The sequence below is a fragment of the Xiphophorus couchianus genome, chromosome 23 (assembly GCF_001444195.1).
Source record: "Xiphophorus couchianus chromosome 23, X_couchianus-1.0, whole genome shotgun sequence".
Taxonomy (NCBI): Eukaryota; Metazoa; Chordata; class Actinopteri; order Cyprinodontiformes; family Poeciliidae; genus Xiphophorus; species Xiphophorus couchianus.
In genome coordinates, this window is record NC_040250.1 from 13119436 (window position 1) to 13146031 (window position 26596).

At 39.0% G+C, this 26596-nt stretch overlaps 1 protein-coding gene across 1 annotated transcript; it reads left to right on the forward strand.

Annotated features, from left to right (window-relative positions):
• The first annotated feature begins 1814 nt into the window (after positions 1–1814).
• On the forward strand, positions 1815–25792 carry vegfba (vascular endothelial growth factor Ba). The gene is made up of 10 exons (XM_028009332.1): positions 1815–2881; positions 2982–3276; positions 11990–12041; positions 12132–12328; positions 12409–12482; positions 12570–12605; positions 15797–15880; positions 18197–18334; positions 18533–18751; positions 20060–25792. The coding sequence occupies exons 2-10, from the start codon at positions 3199–3201 to the stop codon at positions 20079–20081; spliced, it is 900 nt and encodes a 299-aa protein (XP_027865133.1). The 5' UTR covers positions 1815–2881; positions 2982–3198; the 3' UTR covers positions 20082–25792.
• The last annotated feature ends 804 nt before the right edge of the window (positions 25793–26596 follow it).

Sequence of the window (26596 nt, forward strand, 5' to 3'; positions counted from 1 at the left end):
AGACACCCTCACCCTCATGTGGCGTGTGAGTGTGCCAGCATAACCCAAACACACCATAATGACTGAGATTGTGGTGTCAGCTTGCCTACACACACACACACACAAACTCTGATATAGGACTGAAAGACATGGCTCATGGGAAAGAAGCTGCTGCAGCTATGAATAAAGTTTTAATTGACTTTCATGTTTAGTTTAATGAGATGCAGAGAAAACTGCCAGTCAAACCCCAGAATAATACTCCAGCCGTTTTTGTTCGACAGACAATAGAAAGTAAAGTGGCAATTTAAAAAAGTCTTTGTATTAAAGAATAACCATCAAAGTTAACAAGTGGCCTCATTTAAGGTTTTCTAGTAACAAGGATTAACAAAAGTCTCTTAAAACTAATTTAAAACAAGTTACATTTTCCATCAATCCAGAATCGCATTAATGCTTACAAAAGTAAAGATTTTTTATTATTAAAATGAGTGATTCTACAATCATAATTACTCCTTGGCAATGTATTCATAGTGACTACATTAATGGGGCACAAAAGAGACCAATTAGTAGTAGAGCCTTAAATGTCATTACACAGCTACTTTATAACAAATTGTAGCTAACAACTCAGATTGATCCATAAGAAAAATACATAAACGAGAAACGAATAGCTCTAGCAAAAATGTTAAAAATAAACTATTTAATGATTGTGTTGTATTTATCTCTATCCTGTGGAACAACCACACCATTCAAACAGGGCTACTAATGGGTGTGTAATTACATTTGTTAAATGAGCCTGTTTATTAAACAGTAGCGCCGTCAGTGCAGGGCGAAGGGGGGCTGTGGCCCTCCTTTTAAAATTCCCCACATCCACCATTAACCCTCATACAGTCTTATTTGCATATTTTGCAGCAGCTAAAACTTGAGGAATGGACCAACTTTTAAAAAAGCTAAATTATGACTTTAATCTACTACAATATTTAAAAAATGGACCAAGATTAATGTTGTGATTAATCAAACTCATGTTTTATCCTTTAAGTTACAAGTAGAGCCATATAAATGTATCCAAGCAAAACTGGAAAACGTTTATTGTTGTGATGTAACTGTCCCATTGTGCTTTTAAATTCAGATTTTTATGGAAAAGGACGCACCAATGCAGAACTTTTGGGCAGTATGAACATTATTATTACTACTATGAGCGAAACCAGACATTTACTAATATGCATTTCCATTCCCTTTCGATACCATGAGAAAATAACCACACCACTAACATTGCTTCCCTCTTCAGGTAAACATCCCACTGTCCTGCGTTGCATCAGTGTCACATCCCCAAACAAACCCGACATGGCCAACCCCCTGAACACAAACAGCAACAAGATATAAATTACATCAGTTACTAATATCGGCCCAGATTTACTTATTCACCGATTCCATGCATGTTAATGCTGTTATTTTGTGTATTCCTATGTGTGAATATTACATTTAAAAGAATACAAAACGTAAACAAAAAGCACAACAAATGGAAGTGGAAATCAGAGAAACAAACTTATTTCCTACTTCACTAAAGTGAAGCGATGTGATGGTCAATTTGAAGTGATATGTTTTTGTGGGTTTAACTCATAGGTGTCAAACTCCAGTCCTCAAGGGCCAATGTCCTGCAGTTTTTAGATGTGCCACAGGTACAAAACACTGGAATGAAATGGTTTAATTACCTCCTCCTTGTGTAGATCAGTTCTCCAGAGTCTTAATGACCTAATTATTCTATTCAGGTGTGGTGCAGCAGAGGCACATCTAAATGTTGCAGGACAGCGGCCCTTGAGGATTGGAGTTTGACACCCCTGGTTTAACTGAAAGTGTGTCACCCCTAAAAAAAATCATCCTAGGTTCCCTACATGATCTTGAACTTGTGCTGATTGGAAGAAATATATTTAAAAAGTCAGTATTTTAATTTATGATATTTTATTTAGTCAAAAAAAGCTGATGATAACGTACAATTATCAGAGTATAAATCTCTTGAGTTCGTTTTTCAGCTTTCTCAATATACAATTCCCCTAAATCTGACTATATGAGGCTCAACATGTGCTGGTTTATAGCCCCTCAGGCTAACTGAATTTTAAAGGAATCCTCCAGAGGCATGACCCCCGTGTCCTCAGAGGCAAGCACGGCCACGCTCCCCTTCTTGCATAGTGGGGGCCCCCGGAGGCCCCCTGATCCCTCACTCTGGGACCAATAGAGACGCTGCACCTGTATCCAGTGCGCCTGTCCCGTTCGGAAGAAAGTTGGCGGCGCAATGATTACGCTGCGTGCGTCTCAAGGGCAAAGGAAGCGAGGAAAGCGATCACAATAACAAATGTAGAGTGCTGCACCTTTCCGCGGCTCTTTCTGGCTCCGTCTGTGTCTCTGTGTGTGCGGACTGCCCTGCTGCTGATGCGCTGCCTCAGCCGCAGATGCACTTCCATGTCAGAGGAGGTTCGGGATTATAGGGGTTATTTATAAGGAGGTAATTTTAAAGAAAGAAAACAGCGGAGAGATGCGCCTGGAGAGGAGACGTCACATTTTAATTTGGAGCGAATGTGTAGTGAAAGCGTGACCGAGTAAGAGGAGAGGAATATGCAGCGCTGTTCCTCAGCACGGCGGATCTTCACCGGATAAAACGTCCTATTCCTGGATGATGCAGTTTTTTGTGTGTGTGTGTTCCTTATAGACACGCCAGGATTTTCTGATCGCTCCACGTTTCAGCGGGAATCTGTATAATCCTTCCGTCACGCCACGCCGGCTGGAACCCCCCACATCATCACTGGCTTCAAGGGATCAGAGCCAAACGGGACTGATTAAAGAAACGGGCTTTAATTTAAAGTTCATTCATTTTTCCAAGACAAAGGCCCGAATCTGCTGCTGTGCTCCCAAGGTTATACATTAAAAACACACACAGAGAGGCACACTCCGTCTGTGCTGAACTTACTTTAGTCTGGAAACTGATCCTGGGTATGTTTCTGCTCTAATTTAAGCCCAAATGCAAGAAAGCAAAGTTGATATTCCAGCATTGATGATGCCACCCTGGGAGCGCTTTCAAGGAAGGGAGACTGGAGAATGAAAGCGGGACATCTGCGTCTGTAACCGGCGAAGAAAACCAACACAAGCCACCTACTCAGTCTTTCTTTCTTCTTCTTTATTTTGGATTGGACCAAAAATACTTCTTAAGGTGCGCCTTTTGACTCCTGCACGATGGGGATTATGCTTCAAGTTATTTTAGGAATGTTTCAGTTCCTGCTGCTCACCAGAATACCGACCTTCCATGCCAAGGTATGTTTTATATGTTTCATCTGACCCCTGGGGTTAGTGCAAGTGCGGGGTGATAATTATACATGGAGCCTCATTTTGCGGGGCTAAGGTTTTCTTTGTTGCTTTAGTAGAAGTTATCCCCTAGGTCAATGACACCTGTCATCTCAGGTCATGTGACTGACAAACACAGACCTTCAGGATGTTGTAGGGGAGTTAATCAGCAGTCATTTATGCCCAGAGACGCTATGTGAGTCTCATTATACGTCAGTCTTAACAAGGTGCTCAAAGCTCTTGGACTTGGTCGCAGACATCAGTGCATTTTATTAGGATTTTATGAGACCAACAGGAAGTAGTGCATATGTGAGGTGGTTAAAAAATACATATAAGTATATATAAAAATTAATTGTGTTTTTGCTATCAGGCTATAAATTAAGTGGGGTTATTAATTTGTATAAAACACACGCTATAGGTGTAAATTTAGTTATTTAGCATACAAATGAGCCAAGATTGGCAGAATTCACTCTGGCCACTATATGGCGACAACATGCTCTTAAATATAATTAGTATGTGTTCAATATGCATCAACCGGCATTAGGGGTGTAAATAAGACATCTGATGGTGTGTTGGTTTGAGGCATATTGCTATATAAGGGGTTAAAATGTTTTAAAAATAAAAATCTTTAAAGTGTGGCCTAAAACACATCTTTTTTTAAAATTACATCTGCAGGTATTTTAGAGGGACTATAATACTTTTCCTGTTATTCTTTGTAAAATAATTCCCAACTCATCCAGACTGAAGGACAAAGTATTGGCACAGATTCTCAGTTAGGTGTGGACTTTGACTGGACCATTTGAACACATAAAAAAGTACTGATTAAAACCACTCATTAGTACCTGTGATTTTTTTTTAATACAGCGGTGTTCTCAAGGCCAGTGACATGCATGTTTTAGTTCTTTCCCTGGTTCAACACACCTGACTCAAATGATAGTTAATTAACAGACCTCTGCAGAACTTAATGACACTCTGAGAAGGTAGTTGGACCATTCGAATCAGCTGTGTTGGAGCAGAGACACATCTAAAACTGGCAGTACTTCAGCCCACGAGGACTGGAGCAAGTATATCAGCTGACCAAAGAGCTTCACAGTCAGATCCGATAGAATTAAAACAGTGAGAAAAGTTAACAAAACACAGAGTTAATATTTTAAAACTAAGCAACTAACTATTAAAAACCTCATACATAATCTGTCAAAGGCCGGAGAAAAGAGATGAGTTTTTAGCAGACATTTAATGATTGTGGAGTCTTAGCAGTATGGACAGGTAGAGGTGAGCGACGAACGCTCAATCATCTTTACATTTTAGCTTTGACCCTGAAACATCAAGGTGAAACTGGCTGGTTGACCAGAGTTCTCTCAAAGGTGTGTGGATGTTAAGAAGACCAGATGGGTCTCATCCATTTAAAACTTTAAAAGTGAGCAGTAAAATTTTAAAATCAGTACGAAGACAAACAGAAAGCCAATGAACAGATTTTAAGACTGGAGTTATAGACTCATGCTCCTTTGTACTACCTAAAAGCTGCAGCATTTAGGGATATATAAAGAATTTCAATAATCCAGACTAGGCTATAAAGTAAAATTTTGGTTTCATCTGACCAGAGAATCTTTGTCAACATGTTTACTATGTCCCCTAGATGGCTTGTGGTGAACTTTAAGCAGAACATTACATGGTTCCCTTCTTGTCTGTCTTCCATAGAGCGCAGATTTGTGGAGTGCCTGACTAATAGGTATCCTGTAGATAGATTCATCTGCCTGAGCAATGGATATCTGCAGCTCCTTCAGAGTTTATCTTGGTCTCCTTGGATGCTTCTCTGATTTATACTCCTTGTTCTGATCAACTAGGCTGACAGCCACATCTTTCAAAGTCTTCCATTCTCCAGGGAAGACCAATAAAAAGTCATGCAATTGTGAAATAGTATACATGCTGCCATTATATCACTTAGAATAAAATAATCTTTTCTTTAGCATTGACGCTTCCAACACTGTCGCCTTGAGGATCTTGGGCAGTGTGAGATGTGTGAGATGTGGATATCAACAACAGTGAGATACAGGCTGGTGCCATGCAATGTTTGAACTCTCTTGGATATATTATTTTAACAGTTTTGTAACTTCACATCAGCGTTTGTGGTATTACACCCACTGATGCTACATATTCCTGATATATTGTTTTCAAATTATGGATTGAGTTGTTCAAAGTTTGGGATATTCCTCCATAACCTGAGCCTGCTTTAAACTTCTCCACGATCTCATCTGTCACCCATGTGCTGTGTTACATGATCTTCATAATGCTGTTTGTTTACCAAGTATGTTTAATGATTTAGTGACATCTGACTGCAGTTGGTGTAATAACTTGTGACACTATATGTTGCTGTAAAAACTTCAGCCTTCCAGTTCTTGCTGGATCAGGTTTGAACCAATCATAAGGACAGTTAATAAGTTGCCAGGTTATGGAAAATCCCCTCTCTGGCACTTGTTGGTGTTGTTCTTCGATCCTTTTTCATAAAATGTGAAAAATTTAATGTTTTACCTTTTTAAACATTGTGGCGCAGAAAAAAACTCATTCACACCTATAAGTAATTGTTAAGCATTACAATAAAAAAACAAGGTTTACATGTAAAATTTAAATGTATGTTTTGTCTTCATTTGGGCGTTAGATGGAAAGATTACACTATCTGTTTAGTGTTTCATAGGAACACAGTGAACAGCTAAGTCTGTGTCTGGCTCTAAAAGTTGTGGATGAGCTTTGCCAGAACCCCACCAAAACCCTCTTATAGTCTGAAAAACAACAAGTAGCAGCTTTAGTGAGTCCTATGAAAGTTAAAAAAAGAAGTCTGTTAAGATATCAATTTAAACAGTTCATTAAAAATACTTCCAGAAACAAAGGATTAAGTTATTTTATTTGTTAATCTGTTTTTAAATTTAGCACACATTACACATAAAAGTACTATTGTTGTCTTTTTTACTTCTATGATTTAGACAGAAGGTTATAGCTCATAATAAACACATATCGACTGTACTAACATGGTCCTTGGTGTGATTTATGGGCTTATTCGGCAGGACAAATTTGCACATTCTGCTTTAATGTCAGGAGGCTGGAATCAGGGACAGGCAGTGCAGCAGCACCCTGTCGCTATAATACTGGAGCTTATAGTCATTCATCATCCCAGACACTACATGAAACACCAGAAAGCCTCTTCACCTTCACACCCCGAGACGTTCTGCTTTTGTGCCGTCTGCCTCCCCGTCAGCTTATTTGTAAAAGGGGGTCATCCTTCTTCTGTCGTGGCAATGAGCCTCGCTGGTGTCTCGTCTCCTCCTTTCAACACACACACAGCCCCATCTGTACAGTGGGCCCAGGGAATGGCTGGGAGTTAGACTGGTTAGACTGTTGACAGATAGCGCTGCCAGTGCAGATGGCTCTGGGCTGGCACTCATATTTAATGGGTGCGTGTGTGTGTGAGTGTGTGTGTGTATGAGAGGGAAAGGCAGATATGGCTGCCAAAGGAGTTAATCTGAGACTTTGTCTCAAAGATAGAGAAGAAACATAGTTTAGCTCAGACCGGCCACAAAATGGCCTCAGTTGCAGCTTAACTTACTGCTGTTGAATCAATAAGAGTCAAACATGTGTGTGAGAGAGCGTTAACAGGGGGTGGAGCACTTTGAGGGAGGTGCTCCACTCTCAACTGGACAACTGGGGCAACTGGACAAAGTCTACATTCCCTTACAAGTGGCCTTGGTCTTCATGCACACAGAGACTAACTCTGAGCTGTAAAGTCTATTTTCACTCTTGCTGCTTCCACAGGAAGAAAATGTATTTAAGTTGTTTATAGTTGTAAAAATGCTGCATCAATTATATTGCATAAATTATATTGTCATGCAGAATATTGCAGATCATTTAAACTCAGAATTTCAAGAAATCAGTACAAGGAAAACATGTGAAATATTGAAAACTTATTTCTCTTTAAACCTTTTTCCATAGTTCTCATTACATTTGAAACATACCCAAAGCCAAATTTCTAATAAATTTTAATGTGTGAAAGTTGTAATGCTCCACTAGTGAAAGTAAATATATTGGGTATCACTTTAACACTCAGATAACACTGCTGGGCATAACACTCTTTAAAAATAGCATGTGAAATGTTGTGACATGCTGTGATAGTAGAATCTGATGGTGGAAATGGATCATTCACATTTTTCTCCAGGTCAGCCGTTTTATTTTTCTATCTGGACTTTAGATTAGACTAAACCTTTTCTGTTGTTAGATACCAGAAAAATCAAAGAGAAATAAATTGGAGCTATTTTGTCTTTCAAGGGCCAGTATCATGTAATATCGGCTGTTTTGAGCTTTACATCATGTTATAATGTTATTTCCTAGTCAAAAACATACATGGAGTGCTGCCTTGATTCTTTCATTCGTGTTTGAGAAATCATTTAATCTCCAGTGGCGGCCATTCAGCTGTGAAAATCATCTGGGTGGTTTTCTGGGTGGTGCTCATTATATGAGCTATTTCTCAGTGAAACACTGGTAAAAACTTTGTTAAAGGTTTAATAGAGGAGTGATGTTGTAATGACTTCCTGAAAGTGGAGCTTCAGAAAGAGCAGGACTTTTAAAAGCGACATAGGTCCAGTTCAAAGCATTAAATTACAAAGTAAACTTTATTGTAATTTATACTTGATATATATTGCATTTTATGACAACTTAAATTAATGTAGTTACTTGATTGTGCTATAAAATGGCACTATGTGCCTGGAAAACAAATCATACTGCCCTTTTATACAAAGCCCTGACGGTGATGTCACGGTTTTGCAAGCTTCTGATTGGTTAATTCACAACACCTGAGATAAAGAAAGACAAGTCTGTGGATGTATTTTAAGTCAGCACCTCAAACATGCTGCTTCCTTTCGTGACATCATGAAAAATGAAAAGAAATCAGCCAAATCATATAAGAAGAGAGTTATAAAACATCTGCTCCAAGATGTCGTTTCTTTTTTTCACCAGCCTAATAAAGGTGATATTATCCAGGTCATTAGATAAAGATACCTGTGGAAATAAAACTCAGCTGTATACGGTATACATCTTTTATAAGACAAATTACTGCTTCCTAATATTTTAACAATTTCAATTTGTATTTCAAACAAATACACAAACCTGCTTCATTTAAGACAAAATGATTTATTTTTATTCTATCCACAATAGCTCTGCATAAAATAAACATCAGTTGTGTCACTGGAAATATTTGTGCAAAAAAGATTTACTGTTAGACCTATGATTTTTCATAAATTATTCATTCATTTTCTGAACAAAGTAAGCTATCCTGCTGTGAGCCAACATTAATTATTCACACAAGGAGCTGAAGATTTGTATCTGTGAGTATTTGAATAGATGCTTTGATGCAGCTTTACAGCAAGATCACATTTTACTATTTTATGAAATAGTATAATTAAAACTTTGAAAATAATTAGCATTATAAGTGTATTTCCTCTCTGTGTATTTCATAGGCTGCCCTCTGTTTGGCTGAAAGATTTTAAAGAAGGTTAAAAGCTCAACATAATAATATAGATGTTTTTTTCTACAGCTTGCAAAGAGCAAATTGGCTGTTTATTTATGATGTGTTTACTAGTCTGGAGAAATTGTAGGATTTTTCACTGTCCAAATAATTGCTCACTGTCGAGCAATAAAATAATATGCATACTGTGTATAAAAACAACATGTGACCTTTATAAATGTGTTTTGGACTCAATGTTGCCTTCAAACAAGATCTGTAACAAGACACGATGAATTCGAACTTAAACAATGGACGTATACTCTTAAATTTGAGGTCAACAACATATTTGAAAGTAAGCTGTGATTTTTGAAAGCAAACGACAGGAACTGTGCCAGGATGTGTCCTGCCAACAAGGCTGGAGCTAAGAGAACATCTCACAACTAATTAGCTTAATTGGTAACAAGTCTGTCACATCATGTTATAAAAGGTCACCAATCTATGAAGCCCTGAGTGGACAAGCTGTTCATTCATCAAGCTCATCAGTCATATGGCTGTGGACAAACAGAATATCATTAACAATGTGGAACATAATTAAAGAAAATTAACAGAAATCACTCTGCTCTTAGGAAAAACATCTGAAAACATTTTTAATACACCCATAATGCAAATTGGGAAAAGATTTTCTTATTTTGTCTTTTCTTGTGCCTTTAGTTTGCTTTGGCTTCATATGTGCAACAATGGATGTAAGGAGAAATTCGGGAAAACTGAATTGTGGATTTTAAATGTATAAACAAATCTTATCGGCTTTGGTTATGGCTGCCATTTAAAAACTTCTGGTTCATTTCACTCTGGTAGAAGCTTCATTAAGTAACAACTTTTTTTTAGCTGGTCTTACTATCTGAAGTTATTTTTATTCCTTTGGTAATACCAAAAAAGCACTTCTCAGCACAGTTTAAACAAAAATTATCTCTGCCAGCATGATGGTGCATCAGTAAGTTGTGAACTTCAATAACTTACTGATTTTGGTTCTGTTTTCTGATATTCTGAAGTCATCGTTTTAAATTAAGACTACATTTATTTCAACACGAAATAGATCAACCAACCCAGTCCTCCATAACTTACAACATACTTCTGCATCAAAAAGAATTGTGTCCTTTTTGGTACAATAGTATTTTATTTTCACCCTTGACAATAAAAGTGTTGAGTAAGATCAAGAATATGTAGAAAGGATGTTTGCATCTTTAAGTTGTTTAGACATCTGTGGGAAATTAGAACACTATTTGACACAGCAAAATAATATATAGCATGCACAGCAGACCAGTCACAGTGAGACAAATTGAATTTATCTTGCATAATTCACCTATTGACATTTCCTCTGTGCACCTTTGTAGAAGTTTGTGTTTTTTTATCCAGCTGTGGGCTTGAGGGCAAAGGTAGCAGGTGCAACAGGTTCAAATATGGAGCAGCCTGCTCTTCTACAACATCACGAAGCAGAAATTTGATCATGGTCACAGCCATTTTCACTTCAAGTAAACCAGCAGACCTCATCTGTGCAGAAAGTGTGTTGTATAATGTGCTGCCAAAAATGTACCTTGATGTTTAAATTAGCTGTTGCACCTGCTGTTACTCTCAGTATCAAAGTTCAGAGGTTTCCAGGTCTTTTTATTATTATTTGTTCCTCTTATCTATGAACCAGGATTTATTGAGCCTGTCATGTTTTGATCCCAGGTGTGAAATATTGTGGTGTTCATTAACAAGAGACACTTTGATCTTTGGATTTGCTCCAGCCAGGTTTCGCAACAATGTCAAAGCGGAGGTTGGAGACGATAAAACTAGGACGGCTGCAGCTATTTAATGCTTTACTCCAGAAATAAATATGGATTAGTGGATTAGTAACATCAAATGACATGCCGTGGTTTTAAATCTGATACAGAAAGAAAAACACTGAGGCTCCAAAATTATGGTTTAATTAACTGTTGTATTATTTGGGAATTTTTAAAAACCTTCATTTAATTGATAAAAAAGTAACTCTTTTTTTTTTATTTGATCTTTTATGCACTTCAGATTACACAATGGCACAATTGGTAGCATAGTCACCTTGAAATTAGAAGATTCTGGGTTTGAATCCTGGCCTGGGGTCGTTCTGCATGCAGGTTGTATGTTCTCCCTGTGCATCTGTGGGTTCTCTCTCCAGTCTCTAACTGGTCTCTCTTAAATGTGTGTACCCCTGACTGAGTGTTCAAAGTCATTTGTTCTGTGTGTCCCTGTAATGGACTAGCAACCTGTCCAGCGCGGACCGCTCCCAAATCCCCCTGCAATCCTGCCAGGATAAAGCTGATATACACAGCAGACAATGTATAATGTCTCCATGCATATGTATTTTTAACCATTTGTGTATTTTTTAATTTAGCCCTTTATGCACAGTAAAAGCTGAATATGTGATGTTAATATTTAATATGCAACATAGACTTTCAGAACAAAATTTTATGTTGAAATTTCTTTTATTTTTGTTATCTTTGTGTTTAATGTTTTGCTTTATCTTTTTGTCTTCAATGTAGTTTTGTCTTTTATGTGTTTTAGGAGTAAAATGTGAGATGTTTAACACACATTTATTAATTTTATTCACTCTTTTCTGTTTTGAAGATCATAAGTACAGTGTTCACATACATAAAATGTACATATTACAATATCCCCAGCATTTAGTATAGATATTCCTATAGATTCTAAAAAATAAAACCACTTTTCTCACTGTCTGTTTTTAAATCAGACTAACTTTGTCTTGTTTCAGGTCAATTAGGATTACTAACTTACTATTTTTTAAATGCAAGAATAACCAGAGAATTGTTTGTTTTAGATTTTTACTCTTATTTCAGACGTCACATATATTGTGTTTTCTGTGTTTCGGAATATTAAGTAATGAGAGGTTTTTAAAATATTATCAGCATTTCATAAGTAAGTTAATGCTTTGCTTTCTACCCTAAAACTCCTGCAAAATGTTGCTCATTGCATATCTTCCTCCACATGCAGAGGTTTGCAGAGGGATTTCATTTAATTTACCTCTAAAAAACTTGAATTTAATACCAAACTATGGCTTCATACAAGAGCATGAAGTTTGAGCTCAACTTTAATTATAACTTACCGGTAGTCAAAGCAAACATTTGAGCTTCACGTTCACCATCTTTACTGTCTCTCCAGCTCGCTCACTGGCGGCCGGCAGACTCCCCCAGATCCAGGGAAGGTCGGGAAGGTATGCCCAAAAATATCCATCAGAGAATCTCCATGCAGGGAGTTGAAGGTGTGAAATCATAACCGGGAACATGTTTTGTGTGTCTGTCAGTGCGACGGTGGTTGGAGGTGTATTCCCGCAGCGGCTGCGAGCCTCGCGACACTCTGGTGGAGGTTTGGCGGGAGTTGCCGGGGGAGATCCATCACCTCTTCGTCCCGTCCTGTGTGTCTGTGAAGCGATGTGGTGGCTGCTGCGCCGATGAGGCCTTGGAGTGTGTGCCTTCGCTAACACACACCCTCACCATGGAGGTACACACACACACACACCTCTCTGTGTTTTGGTTAGATGATAAGTGTGAAATGATTTTTCTTCTCGACTCTGTGTGCAGCTGATGAGAACGTCCTTCATGAAACACGAGCTCATCGAGCTGCCCTTTGTAGAGCACAGCCAGTGCGAGTGCAGGTAATAAAAACAGTCATCTGTCTGGAGATTCATGGAGTACCTGCTGTTCACTGACCCCACTGCTCTCCTTTCTATGTCTGCCCACAGGTTAAAGGAACAGTTCCAGCCAACACCCACTACCAGGTAACACCGCTCTGGTCTCATTTTATATTTAATGATATGTTACGATCTTATAAAGAGAAAACCTTACTAATTTTACAGATGACGAATCATAAAATCTGTGAAAGGATGAGGAAACCTGGTGTTTGTGTTGTCTATTTCACTTATCATGTACAACAGTTTGAGCTCAAAAGAAATTTAACTTGTCAGCTGCTTGTTCCAATTTTTCAGCACATGGCTAGTTTTTTTTTTTTCAAAATAATATTAATGTCTGTCTGAGAAAAACTGGTAAATTTATAAAGAAAAGCACAAATTTACCTGTGATCAGTATCACTCAACTGTTTCTTGAAAGACGCGTGAGCGTAAGGTTTGTTACTTTAAAAAGTAACAAACCTTTAAACAAATACTTTAAGTAAATCAAGCTCTTAATTTTTAAAGGATCACTAGCTGTGTAAAATTCCCTTTAAACAAGGGTTATGAATGCTCTCTTGTTGTTTTCACAACTATTTTGAAGAGGTTTTGTCCCAGTCTTCTTTATGAAATTGCTTCAGTTCATTACGGTTTGTGCACATTCGCTCATGCAGAGCTCACTTAAGGTTCCACCTCCTCTGGACTTTGACTGGGCCATTGCAACAGCTTGGCTGCTTTCTATTTATGCTGTTCTGTTGAAGATTTGCTGTCGTGTCTTGGATCATTCACCCGATTTGACCCAAGATTGTTGGATGGAAAGAGTCGCATTTGAAATTACTTTGGCATGCTGAGGAGTTCATGATTATCTCAGTGACTACAAGGTGCCCATGTCCTGCAGCCAGAGATCATGTCCATCGTGTTAGACATGTTGGTTTGTTGTGTTTGCTTTTCCAAACATGGCCGTGTGCAACATGACTCAACATCTGATCCACATAAAGAAAACAGATCCAGAAGTGGTGGTTCATCCAGCTGTGAAGATCTAAATGATCTGGAAAGAGTTTCTCCTGGAAATTGTTATAAACAAGCCATACTCATGGACTTTAACATCTAACATTTTAACTTAGTCCTGCTGGACTTACATTGTTGATTTTTGGGATTTTTTTTTAGCAATTTCTTTGAATGTTTAATGGTCTGACCCTGGGTTGGATTTTCTGGGATGTTCTCTTCTGCACAGATTGGCTGCTACTAGACTCTTCTCACATTGATGAGCCTCAAAAGCAACTTCTTGAAGGTTCTTGCTGATGTTTTGTGCTCCAGAGCAGCAAACCCGCCCAAACATTTGGCCCCAACTGCTGATGATGAATTAATCATCTACAGTTTTTTAGCTGCACTTGGCTGTAACTTTAACTCTTACATCTTGTTGGTGTTGACGTCACTCTTATACGTTGTAAAAGTTTGTACCTTAGTTTCAATATGCAGACCTTTTTTTTTTTTAATCTGGTAATTTTTACTTTCAGTTTGGTAAAAGCTTCAAAGTCATAAAGGAAATACCAACCTTTTTTTGCTATAGTTTTCTGCTTGTACCTGCGGATTAGTAAAGCTGGTCCACAGGTGCAGACCTGTAGGCCAACAGCTTGTATCGCATCATTTCTGTGTTCATTGGCCTCTAATAAATTTGCAACACTACCAGAGGTGGAAATCCTCCCCAGGGAGCCTTTCAGCAGCCAGCTGTAAAGTGGCTTTAATACCCAATGTTTGTTGCAAGGTGGATTTAGTGCAGGGATGCAATCGTTACATAAATGGGTTCTGACAGGACTGCTTCACCATTATGTTTTATTATCATGCAACTTCCTGTTTATTGTTAACTCATCTGAGGTTTTGAGGTATTCAGGAGTTGATTTCAGATAATTTTATTACTCATTAAACTCTATTTGCTGTAAATAAACTCAGAGATGGTAAATCATGCTCTTCCTGTGAACTCTGCAAAAGGAAAATTTCTGCTGGGTCTGTTTGTTTGTGCGCCTCACACTGCCAGGTCCAGCCTCAAAGTCACATAATTGCATCCATAATGTTTATGTCCTCCTGCTTCCTGTTTGGGCGTGGACATAGATAAGGGATTCCAACCTATGTGTGTGCATTCATCCTGGCCATATTTAATGTTTTAATTACAGATCAGCAGCATAACGTAGTGTCTGAGCTACGAAATACTTTGTTTTTGGCTGTGTGCAAACACTTTTGTGCTTATTTAAAATATGTTTTTGAGTGATAGTGAGTGTTCATTAGGGAGTTAGCATCTGTCTGACTCTCTTTAAACGTCCCGTCTCCCTCTGGGACGGCCCGCATCCTGTTGTCACCATAGTGATGATTTTATCTCCCCTTCCATGTGCTCTGTCCCAGACACAGTCACGCATCCATAATAGTAAATTAGAGCTCCAAAAACAACAACAGTAGCAGGAGGGGCTGTTTATAATGTCAGATCAAAGCTGGTTAACACTGTCCTCATGTCTGGATAAAGGTTAACAAGGAAAGACAGAAACACGAGTTAAGACCCAGAGGTTGTGCTGACAAGCCAGAATTTAAGAAGATGGCCAAAATGGGAAAGCGCCATCTTGGTAGGTCACCAGTAAACAGCGCTACGTAGAAGCAGCTTTACAACCAGCATTACCGAGGCTTAACTTTAACTAGCACAGCGTCTAGCAGTAGCACAGCTTGTAAAAACAGTCAACAAGTCGTTTGTGTTTGATGAGAGCATAGAATGAGGGGGATAATAATGTTAAATCCCAGGTGTTCTTGCAGCACATTAGAGAACTTCTGTTTTTATTTGTGTGTCGAGTTACAACGTTCCCTTGGTTCAAAATCTTAGATTTAAATATCCTGCAGAAAATGATGCCCACTTGTGCTTTGCCACAGTCACATCTCATTACTGTTAATATTAAAACTTTTTCCCAATATTTGTCTAAAAATCAACCTGACCAAAACCAGCTGATTATTGGGGCCCAAGAGAAAGAAATGCCACAATTCTTTCCTTTAACTTGTGGATTTTTCTGGTCAGTTGTTTTATGGCATAATAAATTATGATGATGCAAAAAATTATTTTTACAACTAAATAAGGCTGGAGAAAAGCCTTTATTTTTGTCATTTGTTATTTTATTTTTCCCAATCTGGTGGGAATTCTCATTGTATTCTAACAAGGAAGTTTCTATAAACCTCAAACTTATTGTTTTAGCAATTTTTTTAATAACTAATGATCAGTTTTTTATCATTAGATGTAAAGTCTTAACAAAGTGCATGTTGTCTGTTCTCAGGCTCCATTTGAAGCCAGCAGGAAAAGAGAGGAAAAAAGAGGGGAGGAAGTCCAGGCAGAGGAAAACCGGATCCATCAGATCTGTGTACGTTCAGCATTCTTTGCACTCTTTACACATTTTAGCTCAGTTTGAAGCTTAACCCTGTTTTTTTCTGGATTTTCTGGATGCTCTCAGGCTTAGTGAGAGCGTTTCGATTAGAGAAAACTGGGTTATCTGGGCTACGCTTTTACTGAAGGACAATTTGTTTTACAGCCACAGCAACAGTCAAGGTCTCACTCACACACACACACACACACGCACACATCGCCATAATCCACGGATAAACTCCTTAGTCACGGTTATCAACTCAGTATTTAGCCAGTAGTTGGCCAATATGTCCTGTCTGGAGCTGTGAGACATACTGTTATATAATTCCCAATACAGTTTGGGAATATAATCACTATTAACTCCTGAAGGGTAAAAGATTTAGCGCTCCTTTCCTTTGTAGTGTTTTTCATCTGCTTCCCCTTCACTTTATTGTCAGTCATTTCCGGACCCTTGGGGCCAGAGGTGGCTCCGTTTGGGTGTGATGTCCCCCAGCACCCATCCATCACTCAGCAAAGGCTTTATTCACACTTTGGCAGGGGTGAAATCTGTGTAATCTGCTCCCAAATGCCACTTCTTCTGTCCATGCCAGCGGCAGGCGTGGTCACCGGGATGCGAACAAAGATGGGTCCTCTCTGCCTCATTAAGTAAGTTCATTAAAGCCGCCGGCCTCCCGGGGACGACTGAGGCAGAACCAGCTCCAGTTAATGGACCGACTGACGCAGGCAACTTTCTCAGACTTAGACTTTGGAGAGCGACAAAGATCAGGGCATCTAGAGGTGGAACCATAAGAACAGAAAGGCAACAAGGTGATCATAGCCATGGTAACAAACAGAGAGACAGACGGACAGACAGAGGAGCTAGTTTGTCAGCCTCTAAAGAAACATTATCTCACATTAGTCACACATCTCCCACTCACTACATTGTGGGGGTTTGTCTCAGACAGACATTGTGCATGTTCAAACAAGCCCTGCGTTTCATTTTTAGAAAGTGCATCACTATTATCTAGACTAAAATATCCCAGTAATTACTTTACAGATTTGTCACACATTTTTGTTCCTGGCCAGCAAGCTCTGCAGTCCAGTCTGTGTTCATTTACGATTCTTAAATGGAGTCAATTTATTCTTGTCAAAGATTGAACTGTGATGGTAAAATAAAGTGGTCAGCTTGTCATACAAATCTGACATCAGTTGGAAGTACAGTTTTTGTCCAAATGCCAGGAAAGGTAACAAGAGTGAACGGACAAAACTGTGAAATCTATGTTTATTTTTTAAAGGTTTAGCTATTCTCTTTTCCCCTATGGCTGCTGATCCACAGGGGAAAGAGTTGTCTTCCTGTCCTGTTATGAAATAATACGTCATTATCTAATCTACTGTATTTCATCATATAACTCATTATAATGCTGCAAATGTTTACATTTTATTATACAGTATCCCTCCTCCCATGTCCATCCATCCATCCATCCATTGTCTGTTCACCCTTGTCCCTAATGGGGTCGGGAGGGTTGCTGGTGCCCATCTCCAGCTACGTTCCAGGCGGGAGGCGGGGTACGCCCTGGACAGGTCGCCAGTCTGTCGCAGGGCAACACAAAGACATACAGGACAAACAACCATTCACACACACACACACACCTAGGGAGAATTTAGATAGACCAATTAACCTAACAGTCATGTTTTTGGACTGTGGGAGGAAGCCGGAGTACCCGGAGAGAACCCACGCATACACAGGGAGAACATGCAAACTCCATGCAGAAAGACCCCGGCCGGGAATCGAACCCAGGACCTTCTTGCTGCAAGGCAACAGTGCTACCAACTGCGCCACTGTGCAGCCCTCCTCCCATGTCATTGATCATATTTTTATGTTGTATCTTATACTGTTTTGTATCATATTTTGCTTTAAATCACAGCTCATAATAAATTCATAATTTATGACATCTCATTGATCATATCACATCTTCTCATATTCTTAAATTTTATCATAACAAACTGTATCGTAATGTGTAGCAGCATTTCATGTTGTGTATAAAATAACATAATAATCATACATATTCACATCATATACTCCATCATTTTTATCACACTGTACCAGATTTTAACATAGCAAAATGTGTCACATTACATTACATTTCATGGATAATATTGACTAGTGCTGTATTGTATTTTATCAACTACATGCTTATGTACATGTTATATACAGTACATATTGTATGCAAATGTTGGTTATTGCTTAGGATTACTGTAGCACTCTGGGATTCCTCTTTATTTCTATTAACTATGAGTCTAACCATTGTGGTTTTTGCATCTCTTTTTCATCCAGAACCCATGCTCCTCTGATTCCTCCCTCCACCTTTTCTCCTCCTCCACCTCCTCCTCCCACCGCTCTACCTCCTCCTTCCTCCTCACTGAAGCCTCGGTGCCGCATGTACAGTTCTCAGATGAAGGAGCTCTCCATCAGGTAGGCATTCATTATTTTTGATTTAAAATACAATTATTCACACCACCAATGTGCTACTTTTGATTAATTAAAATTAATTCTAATTCTAAGTCAATCCAGCAATGGAAACAATACTCTGATTAGGCTGAAATTTAGAAAGCTGCATGACAAAAAAAACAACTGTCTATGAGTCTAGTGTATTATTTCTGCTTTTTCCAGAACCCATGCTCCTGTGATTCTTCCTTCCATGCCCCCACCTCCTCCATCTCTTCGTCCCACCACCCTAAGCTCCTCTCTGCCTCCGTCCCCGACACCTCGGTGCCGCCCATGCAGAGGAAGGAAGTGGGCCCTGGATGAAACGTTGTGTCAGTGCAGATGCACCCTCAAAGCCAAGAACTGCAGTCGAAAAGGCCAGACTCTCAACTCTCGTCATTGCAAGTCAGTTCATATGAATGGCACAAATCTGGACAGCAAAAATACTCATATGGTTATACAGGATCAGAGATACATTAATAGAGTGATTAATAGGAAAGTTGAAGGGAAATGATCCATGGTTTCCAAATGTATTTACAATAAAGTCAGAAAGGTGTGACATCTACAGACTGAAATATTGTCCACTCTTCCTTGCAATAATATTCAAGTTTAGTCAGACTGGACAGCAGTTATCAAGTAGAACTTAGATCTGGACTTTGACTGTGCTCATGTAACACATGAATATGTTTTAAAATAAACCAGGAATGTGAAACTTCAGTCTTTGAGAGTCCTGCAACTTTTAAATGTGTCCCTGGTCCAACACACCTGAACCAAATGGATGAAATACCTCCTCAGCACAGTTTTAGTTTCCTGCTAAAGGTCTAGTTATTGGATTCAGGCTTTCTGAAGCAGAGACACATCTGAAAGGCCCTCAAGGGCTGGAGTTTGGCACATGTGGTCTAAGTCCTTCTATAGTTTCTCTGGATATATATATATTCAATGGGGTATTATGTTATTTATACAGTACATTTAAAGCAACTGAAGTGAGCAAAGTGCTTCACCAAATCCACCAAAGAGCAGAAAACATTGAATGTAAACATTAAAAGAAGTGAAAGACTGATTCTTATAGTTTTTGATTTACGTACCAGTTTACAGGTGGGACATAAGTTTTAAATTGGGTCTCGTCTAACCAGAGCCGTTCTTCTTCATGTTTGTTAAATTCCCCTCCTGACTCGTGTTTAACTGGAAACAGGACGTCCTGATGCTGCCTTTTAAACAACTGCTTTCTTCTTTCTACACTTCTAGAAAGGCCAGATGTGTGACGTTTATGACTAATAACTGATAACTGTGGGTCTGTGCAGCTACTCTAGCATTTCCATGGGCCTTTAGCTGCTTTCTGACTAATGCTCTCTTTCTCCTGCTTGTTGTTTTTCTGAACTTCCATAGTTGTCCTAGTTTTGGAATTGCTTGGACAATAAAATATTGCTTATTTTTATGTGCAAAAATGTATGAAAACCCTTCATCAGTTTCCTTTCATTGTACAAATATTTACTACTTTGTTTCAGTCTGTCACAGAAAATGCAAAGTTGCAACATGAAAAGATTCAAAGGGTTTGAATAGATTTGCAAGGCACTGTAAATGCAATCATCTAGAGTCTTCCTTTAATCCCAAATGGAGATATTTAATAAGCTTGTTAAGTGAATTTCCATTGTCCAGGATCAATCAAAACACCTTTAATGCTAACACCTTCCTTTCTGTTGTTTGTTGTTTCAGGTGTGAAGCGACAAGGACTTGATCCGTCCAGCCACTTGCTTCATATCCCACCAAATATCTTTAGCTCCATCACCTGCTCTGAGCATCTGTGCAATGGACAGTGCAGATGGTCGGGCGTCCAGTATCAACCAGAAGGATGTATTAGTAGAAGCACACACTAGAACCTGTACTCGTGTATCATTACACCCTAAATGTGCTGTAGATCTGTATGTGTGCAAGCATATTTTCCACCTCGTCACTTCTGTGGCAGAGCTTCGTGTAAGGGTGTGTGTGTGTGTGTGTTTGTGCACATTTTGTGTCACTTGAGTGAAGGATGAAGGCACTAGGACTCTCTGTGCTAAGTCGTGTTTTTTGTTGGAGACTGGATTGCAATTTAACTGCACAAGAGACCAGACTGGCTGGGCCAAAGTGTCCTTCATGTTGATGTTTCGGTGGAAGGAAAACTGCACACAGGTTTAAATCAAGAGGATTTGAGAAGCAGCAGCGTGTTATCGGTGGACATATGTACTTTGAGACGCACCAGAAGGATATGGGGCATGTTCATGAGCTGGCACCCCGGTGTCTCTGGACCTAATAGAGAGGATGAATGTTGGGACGGGTGGTATCTGTGTGGTCTGCTCACTGAAAGACACAGATGGGTTATCCCTGCAACCGTTCACTCTCACTCAAAGCGTATGACCACGGGCTGGCTCTCCAAGCCTCTTTCCGGCATTTGTTTAATTTTGAGCCCTTTGTGTTCATCTCTCTTCAGCTCCTCAATTGAAAGGAGCCGCTTTGCCTCTCTTTGCCTCTCTTTTCGGCAGTGAGGAGAATGACAATAATGAGGCCTGGCGGCTCTCCACCGCTTCACTCACACAAACATTCACACTTATAATACCAGGAACACAGACGTCAGGCTAAATGCAGACATTGATGCTGCTGCGGCACACATGCATCCATATCTGCACACATACATGCAATGTGAAATGAATGCTAGTAGCCATAAGCCATTTGTGCAAATATATGTCAGTTTCTCTGCAATTTTACTGCAAAGTAAGCATATATAGAGTATTTTATAACATGCCACTCTTTTATATTTTATTATAATTGTCCCAGGTTGATTGCAGAGGTAATGGAGAGTATATATTGCGGGAAGTGTCTTTGTTTTGCTTGTGTTCATCTTTAATCCGCCTGCATAACGACTCACGCTGGGTGGCCTGCTGATTCGATGCCCAAATGTATTGAATTTAAACAGAGAGGGCTCACACGAGTCACAAATGGGAGACTCTATAGATTTACAAAGTGTAATTCAAACAATCAGTGGGGTGGTGTTGTGTGCAGCACACAGAAACCAAGCAAATAGCTGTCCCCGGTGCAGTGAAAGGAAAACATAGCTATTGTTGTTGCATGTTAGAGCCCGGATGCAGGGAGTGTTTCTCACCCAGAGCATAACTTGTTTATATTCAGGCTGAATCTCACGGTTTTACTCAGTGTTACTTTATGACTGCTCGGCTGCAGAGTTGGGGAACAAAGAATTACTTTTCAAGCAGCTTGTCAGTCAGTTGGTGTGTGGAGCTGAAGAAGTGGCAGGTCAGAGAGTTTAAAGTCCGTTTTTTCCCCTTCAACTCCCATTCAGAGTTTGTCTGCTGTGCCAAATTTGACTGAGAACATTTTAGCCGTGACGTATTAGGACTTGGGGTTAGAAAACTGCTCAACAATAGCTTGAAAACGCCGTGATTCATGGCTCAGTGTTCATACAGTCCCGCTGATTGAAGAATGGTCACCCAGAAACAAGCTACCATCCACAGTGTGAATTATTTATGTGTCGGCACTGAAGCAGCAGAACTTTGTTTCGGTGGCTGCTGTGATAAGCTTTGTATTTATACTCTCCTCAGATGAGATTATGTTTTTTTATTTCCATGCTCATTGTTCAGTGTTTATTGCTGTCAATCAATGCTTCAATCACTACCTCTCTATTAAATATATAATGTATATATGGCATAGCAATGACAGCGTATTAGAGCATTATTGTTACTTCCTCTGCGTTGAATGAGTTAATGATGCATTTGGCAATAAGGAGAGTCTCTGGTGAAGAGACGGATTATTATTGTTTTAAAGGAAGAGGCTGAACTGGTCCTCTGAGGACAGAGGGGAAGTTTTCCCAGTGCTTTGTTTAACCTCAATATTTTCACTGTCCAATTGTGGCTTTACAGGTGCATCCCAGTGAATTAGAATGTATTTTAAAAGGTGATTTATTTCAGTAATTCAACTCAAGAATGGAAAAATATGTATTATATAGATTTATTGCACAAAGAGTGATAAAATTAAAATATTTTTTCCTGTTAATAGTGATAATTGCGGGTGATTATGGCTTAATGTATTGAAAAAGGATATTTAATAGAGAACTCCATTACTAGTTCTCTATAAACCCACAAAATGTCATTGCTGAAAAAGCTGATAGCTCAGAGTGCAGTATCCAAACACATTTTTTCCTTTCACTAAGCTTTCCATCATGGAATACAGCTCTGTTAACTGGCAGCTTATCTTACAATTATCTTTTGCGACTTACCCTTCTTATGGAGGGTGTCAGTGTTTTTCTCTCAGTAAATCCTAACTTTATGGACTGTACAGTATGTGGACTCAGTACTTGGTTGGTTTTAGAGCATGAAGTTTTCTAAAACTTCCCGCTGATTGGTTGCTTTGACTTAGACTTGATAATATAGAGTGGACCAACACCAGCAGATGACATGGTGTTGGTCCACCATGTCATCTGCTGTACAAACTTCACTCTGGACATCAAGCAACAAGGATTTTGTGCCGCTCCACTCTTCCCACAAACGTTGGGACCTTCATATTCAAATAAAATACACTATCCCTATCGCTTGTGCACTTTTATCTACCAAACTTTGTCCTTCCACTCAACTTTCCATTATTTTGTCATATCGCCGGATCAGAGCCTGTCAGAATGGGCCTGTTCTTTCATTTCGGAGGCATCCTTGTAACTTTACACATATAGCTTGAGTCTCACTTGACAAAGAAAGCAGAGTCTGAAAAGTTGTTTGTTTCATATACAAACACAAGCTTGATTTAATATATGTATGGAAGGAACACCTACTGCATTCACTTCAAACATACCCTTCATTTGTTACACTTACAAAAACATCTAGAAACAACACTTATAAGGTCAACTTGTGTAATGATGCTTTATTTATGATGCTGTTTGTACACTCACTCCAACTACGTTTCTTCCTTTCACTAAACTTTCCATTGATATGTTTGGACGCAGCTCTGTTAATCACCAACATATTTTGCAATTGCCTTTTGAGACGTATCGTTTTTGTGGAGCATGTCAGCATATGCCTCTCAAGTCAGCAATTCATAACATAATATCCCATAAAAACTTTTTTTTGGCCTTATGTGATATTTTGATATTCTCTGAAACAAAAATTTGGGTTTTTATTAGCAGTAAGCCATAACCATCAAAATTAACAAGAACAAAATATTTGAAATCACTCCTGTGAATTCATGTAATATTTGAATTTTGCTCTTTTTTATTGAACTACAGAAATAAATGAAGTACTGGATTTTCTTATTTGCTGAGATGCATCTGTATTTAGGATCACTTAGGGGAAAGTTACGGGATGGTTGATACAAGTCTTTTTTTCTCTTAGAATAAAACTGATAAACACGAGGAAATAACTACTATCAGAGACTCTTCACGTTTTAGATACAGGATCACTTAAAATGAGCTTTAAACCCTCGAGTTCGTTATTTTTAAATTTTCACCTGAAAAGTCCCTAAATAATTGTCGATATGACCTACTGAGCCTTAGGCCATAGTGACTAACCTTGGGGTCCGTGGCGAAGAGACACTTGAAACAGTTCAGAAAACTCTCCTTGTTCCCATCACCAGGCCAGAGTGGGATTTTTCTACTTCTGCTTCATCAGCGTAAATAACGACCTCATAATGATGAGTCTGAGAAAGCTTAAAAGCTTAAGCCTCCTTTTAAGCTCTTTCTGCAAAAGAAACTCTGCATATATTTTCCTCTTATTAGCTGCAGCCTCATCAACCTGACTTTTTTTCCCTCAATTTTAACAGATGGTCCTGGTGCTCGGACCTCCGAGGTGGAAGAGGTTAAAGGTCTCAGTTAGGCAGATTAGGTTACTTTTGGGTAGAGCCAGGCTAGTTTAGCCCTGTTTCTTTATCTTAATGCTAAACCCAACCACCCAGTTCATGAACCAAAACACATATACATAGAATATACATGGATTATGGTATCAATCCTCTTGTCTAACTCTTGGGAAGGGAGTTTTTTTTTGTGATATCACTTGCAGTCTTTCCTGTTTGGACATTAATAATTTGCATAAGCATTTAACACTTTGTGTTTTAAGATTAGGGAATATTTAAATAAGCAAACAAATGTTAGAGGGAAACCTGTGAGTATTTGGACCGCAGTACAGATTGTACTTGTGATGGAGATTGCAGAGCACATATTGTAAGATCAATTCATGATAAAACAAGAAATAAAATCTATTTTGAGGACCAACAGAAACGAAATCACACATTCACTTGTGATGTACAAAAGTATTTACAACCTTTAGACTTTTTCACCTTTGGCCACAATAACCACACAAGCTTCAATATAGTTTATTTGTATATATACTTTTTTTCATTGACAGATACAAAACACTAACTAGCACATAATTACAAAGTGGAAGGGAAAGTATACAACAGCAGTCTCAGCTGCTTGTCTCCTTTGGTCTGAATTTGTTTATTTTCAAATTTTGCCACAGAGTCTCAAATGGATATGTCTAGACTTTGACTGGGCCATCCTAACACAAATCTATTTTTATCTAACCCATCCCATTTTATTTCTGGCTGTGCTTTCTGGGGATTTTTTTGCCAGGAGTTGTAATCCTCTCCTTGCTGCCCCTGTGTGTTTAGATAGACTGCCATCTCTTAGTAGGTGATGTGTATCATTTACCTTTCACTTTACAATTATGTAGGACTTTGTGTTGGACTGTCACATAAAATCTCAATCCAACACATTTTAGCTTGGAGCTGCAATGCATTGCTTCACAAAATATCAAAGCGTTCAAGGTGTATTAATACTTTTGCACTTTGTATATTGTGTGTCATGCACATTTTCACCAAGCGTTCTGTTTTAATGCATGAAATCTGATCAGTTTGTCAGGAAACTTTTATTCTGCAATCATCTGTATTTATCTGTCCTGCCTCTTCATGCAGATATACAGTGTGGACATGTTTGTATCTCTTAGATGTCCTTCTCCTGTGTGAACGTCCAACATCAGTGTGCTGTGTACTGTTAAGGTAACTCTCTCCAGCTTCCAGTGTCTGAATAAACTCTAGTTACCCCCTACTGAACTCTGTAACATCCTATAACCTGTCATATCCATACTGTGTATGACATAGTGGATACTTTAGAGACATATCTGTAACTTCATTTTAGCTGTCCATTACAACAAATCTCTACTCTGCAAATACTTTGTACTGCTGTAGCCTATGTAGAGACAAGAAAGCAACACTCTTTCTTTGCTGCTACACCATTTGTGCCCTTTTATGATGTCTTTGTAGAAAATGATGCAGGTTTATGTTGTATTAACTTGTAAGTTAATTGGTTCATTGTCCTCATTAAAAGTGTACTCTGCGTCCTCGAATATATCCAGAATTATACCAGAATACAACCATGATGTTACAGATGTTATTAAAGGAAATGTCTTATTTTTCATATGAGCTCTGGTTCTCTTCCTGCTTCCACCTCCTCTGTTCCTTTGTTTCTTTAGTTTTTTAATCTCTCGTTGGACCGTAATGAAAGGTAAACAGATGCTTTTCATTATGCTGCCACCCTGGGAGTTGGACACTGAGAGAAAGTGCGTATGCGCTGTGACGCAGTGTTGTGAGACATAATATTGTTGCTGCGCCTCCTCTCGTCTGTGCTGCTGAGTCAGAAGTACAAACGTGTGCAAGCCCTCACTATTTATTTACTCAGATTCATGTGAGGCCTCAGATTTGAGTTTTATTATCCTTAATATGCATCTGAGTCGGTTTACTTGTGCCACCGTGGGAACAATGTCCAATATTAATCTAACAGAACTATTTTTTTTTTCTCCTGTGTTCATATTGTCTCTGTGCAGCAGAACTAGTCAACATTTGTTCTCCTGCTGCTTGCTTAGACCTTGTAAGCATTTTACTATAAATTAATGATGTGGTGAAATAACATATGTTCAACATTGTGTAAAAAAAAATTCAAACTGCTTCTAGTTTATTTTAAGATAAGGCCAAAATTATTCATATTCTTGATAGATTTAGGTCTATCCATCCTTCCATTTGTTGTCGCTTCTCTGTGCAGGGTCGCCTGGAGTCTAAGGCTGGTCTGTAAGAGCGAGGTTAAACTCTGGAAAGGTTGGCAGTGCAACACAGGGCAACAAAAAACATAAGACAAGCAATCAGGCACACACACCTAGGAGGATTGTAAAGAGACCAACGAACTGCGGGAGGAACCGGATTACCTGCAGAGAACCAACACGTTCAAACTCC

Excerpts from the sequence above, each read along its gene's own strand:
- vegfba (XM_028009332.1), top strand. The coding sequence starts at position 3,199 with ATGGGGATTATGCTTCAAGTTATTTTAGGAATGTTTCAGTTCCTGCTG. Across the intron at positions 12,329-12,408 it reads CACACACCCTCACCATGGAG|CTGATGAGAACGTCCTTCAT; the intron begins GTACACACACAC and ends CTCTGTGTGCAG. Across the intron at positions 12,606-15,796 it reads CAGCCAACACCCACTACCAG|GCTCCATTTGAAGCCAGCAG; the intron begins GTAACACCGCTC and ends GTCTGTTCTCAG.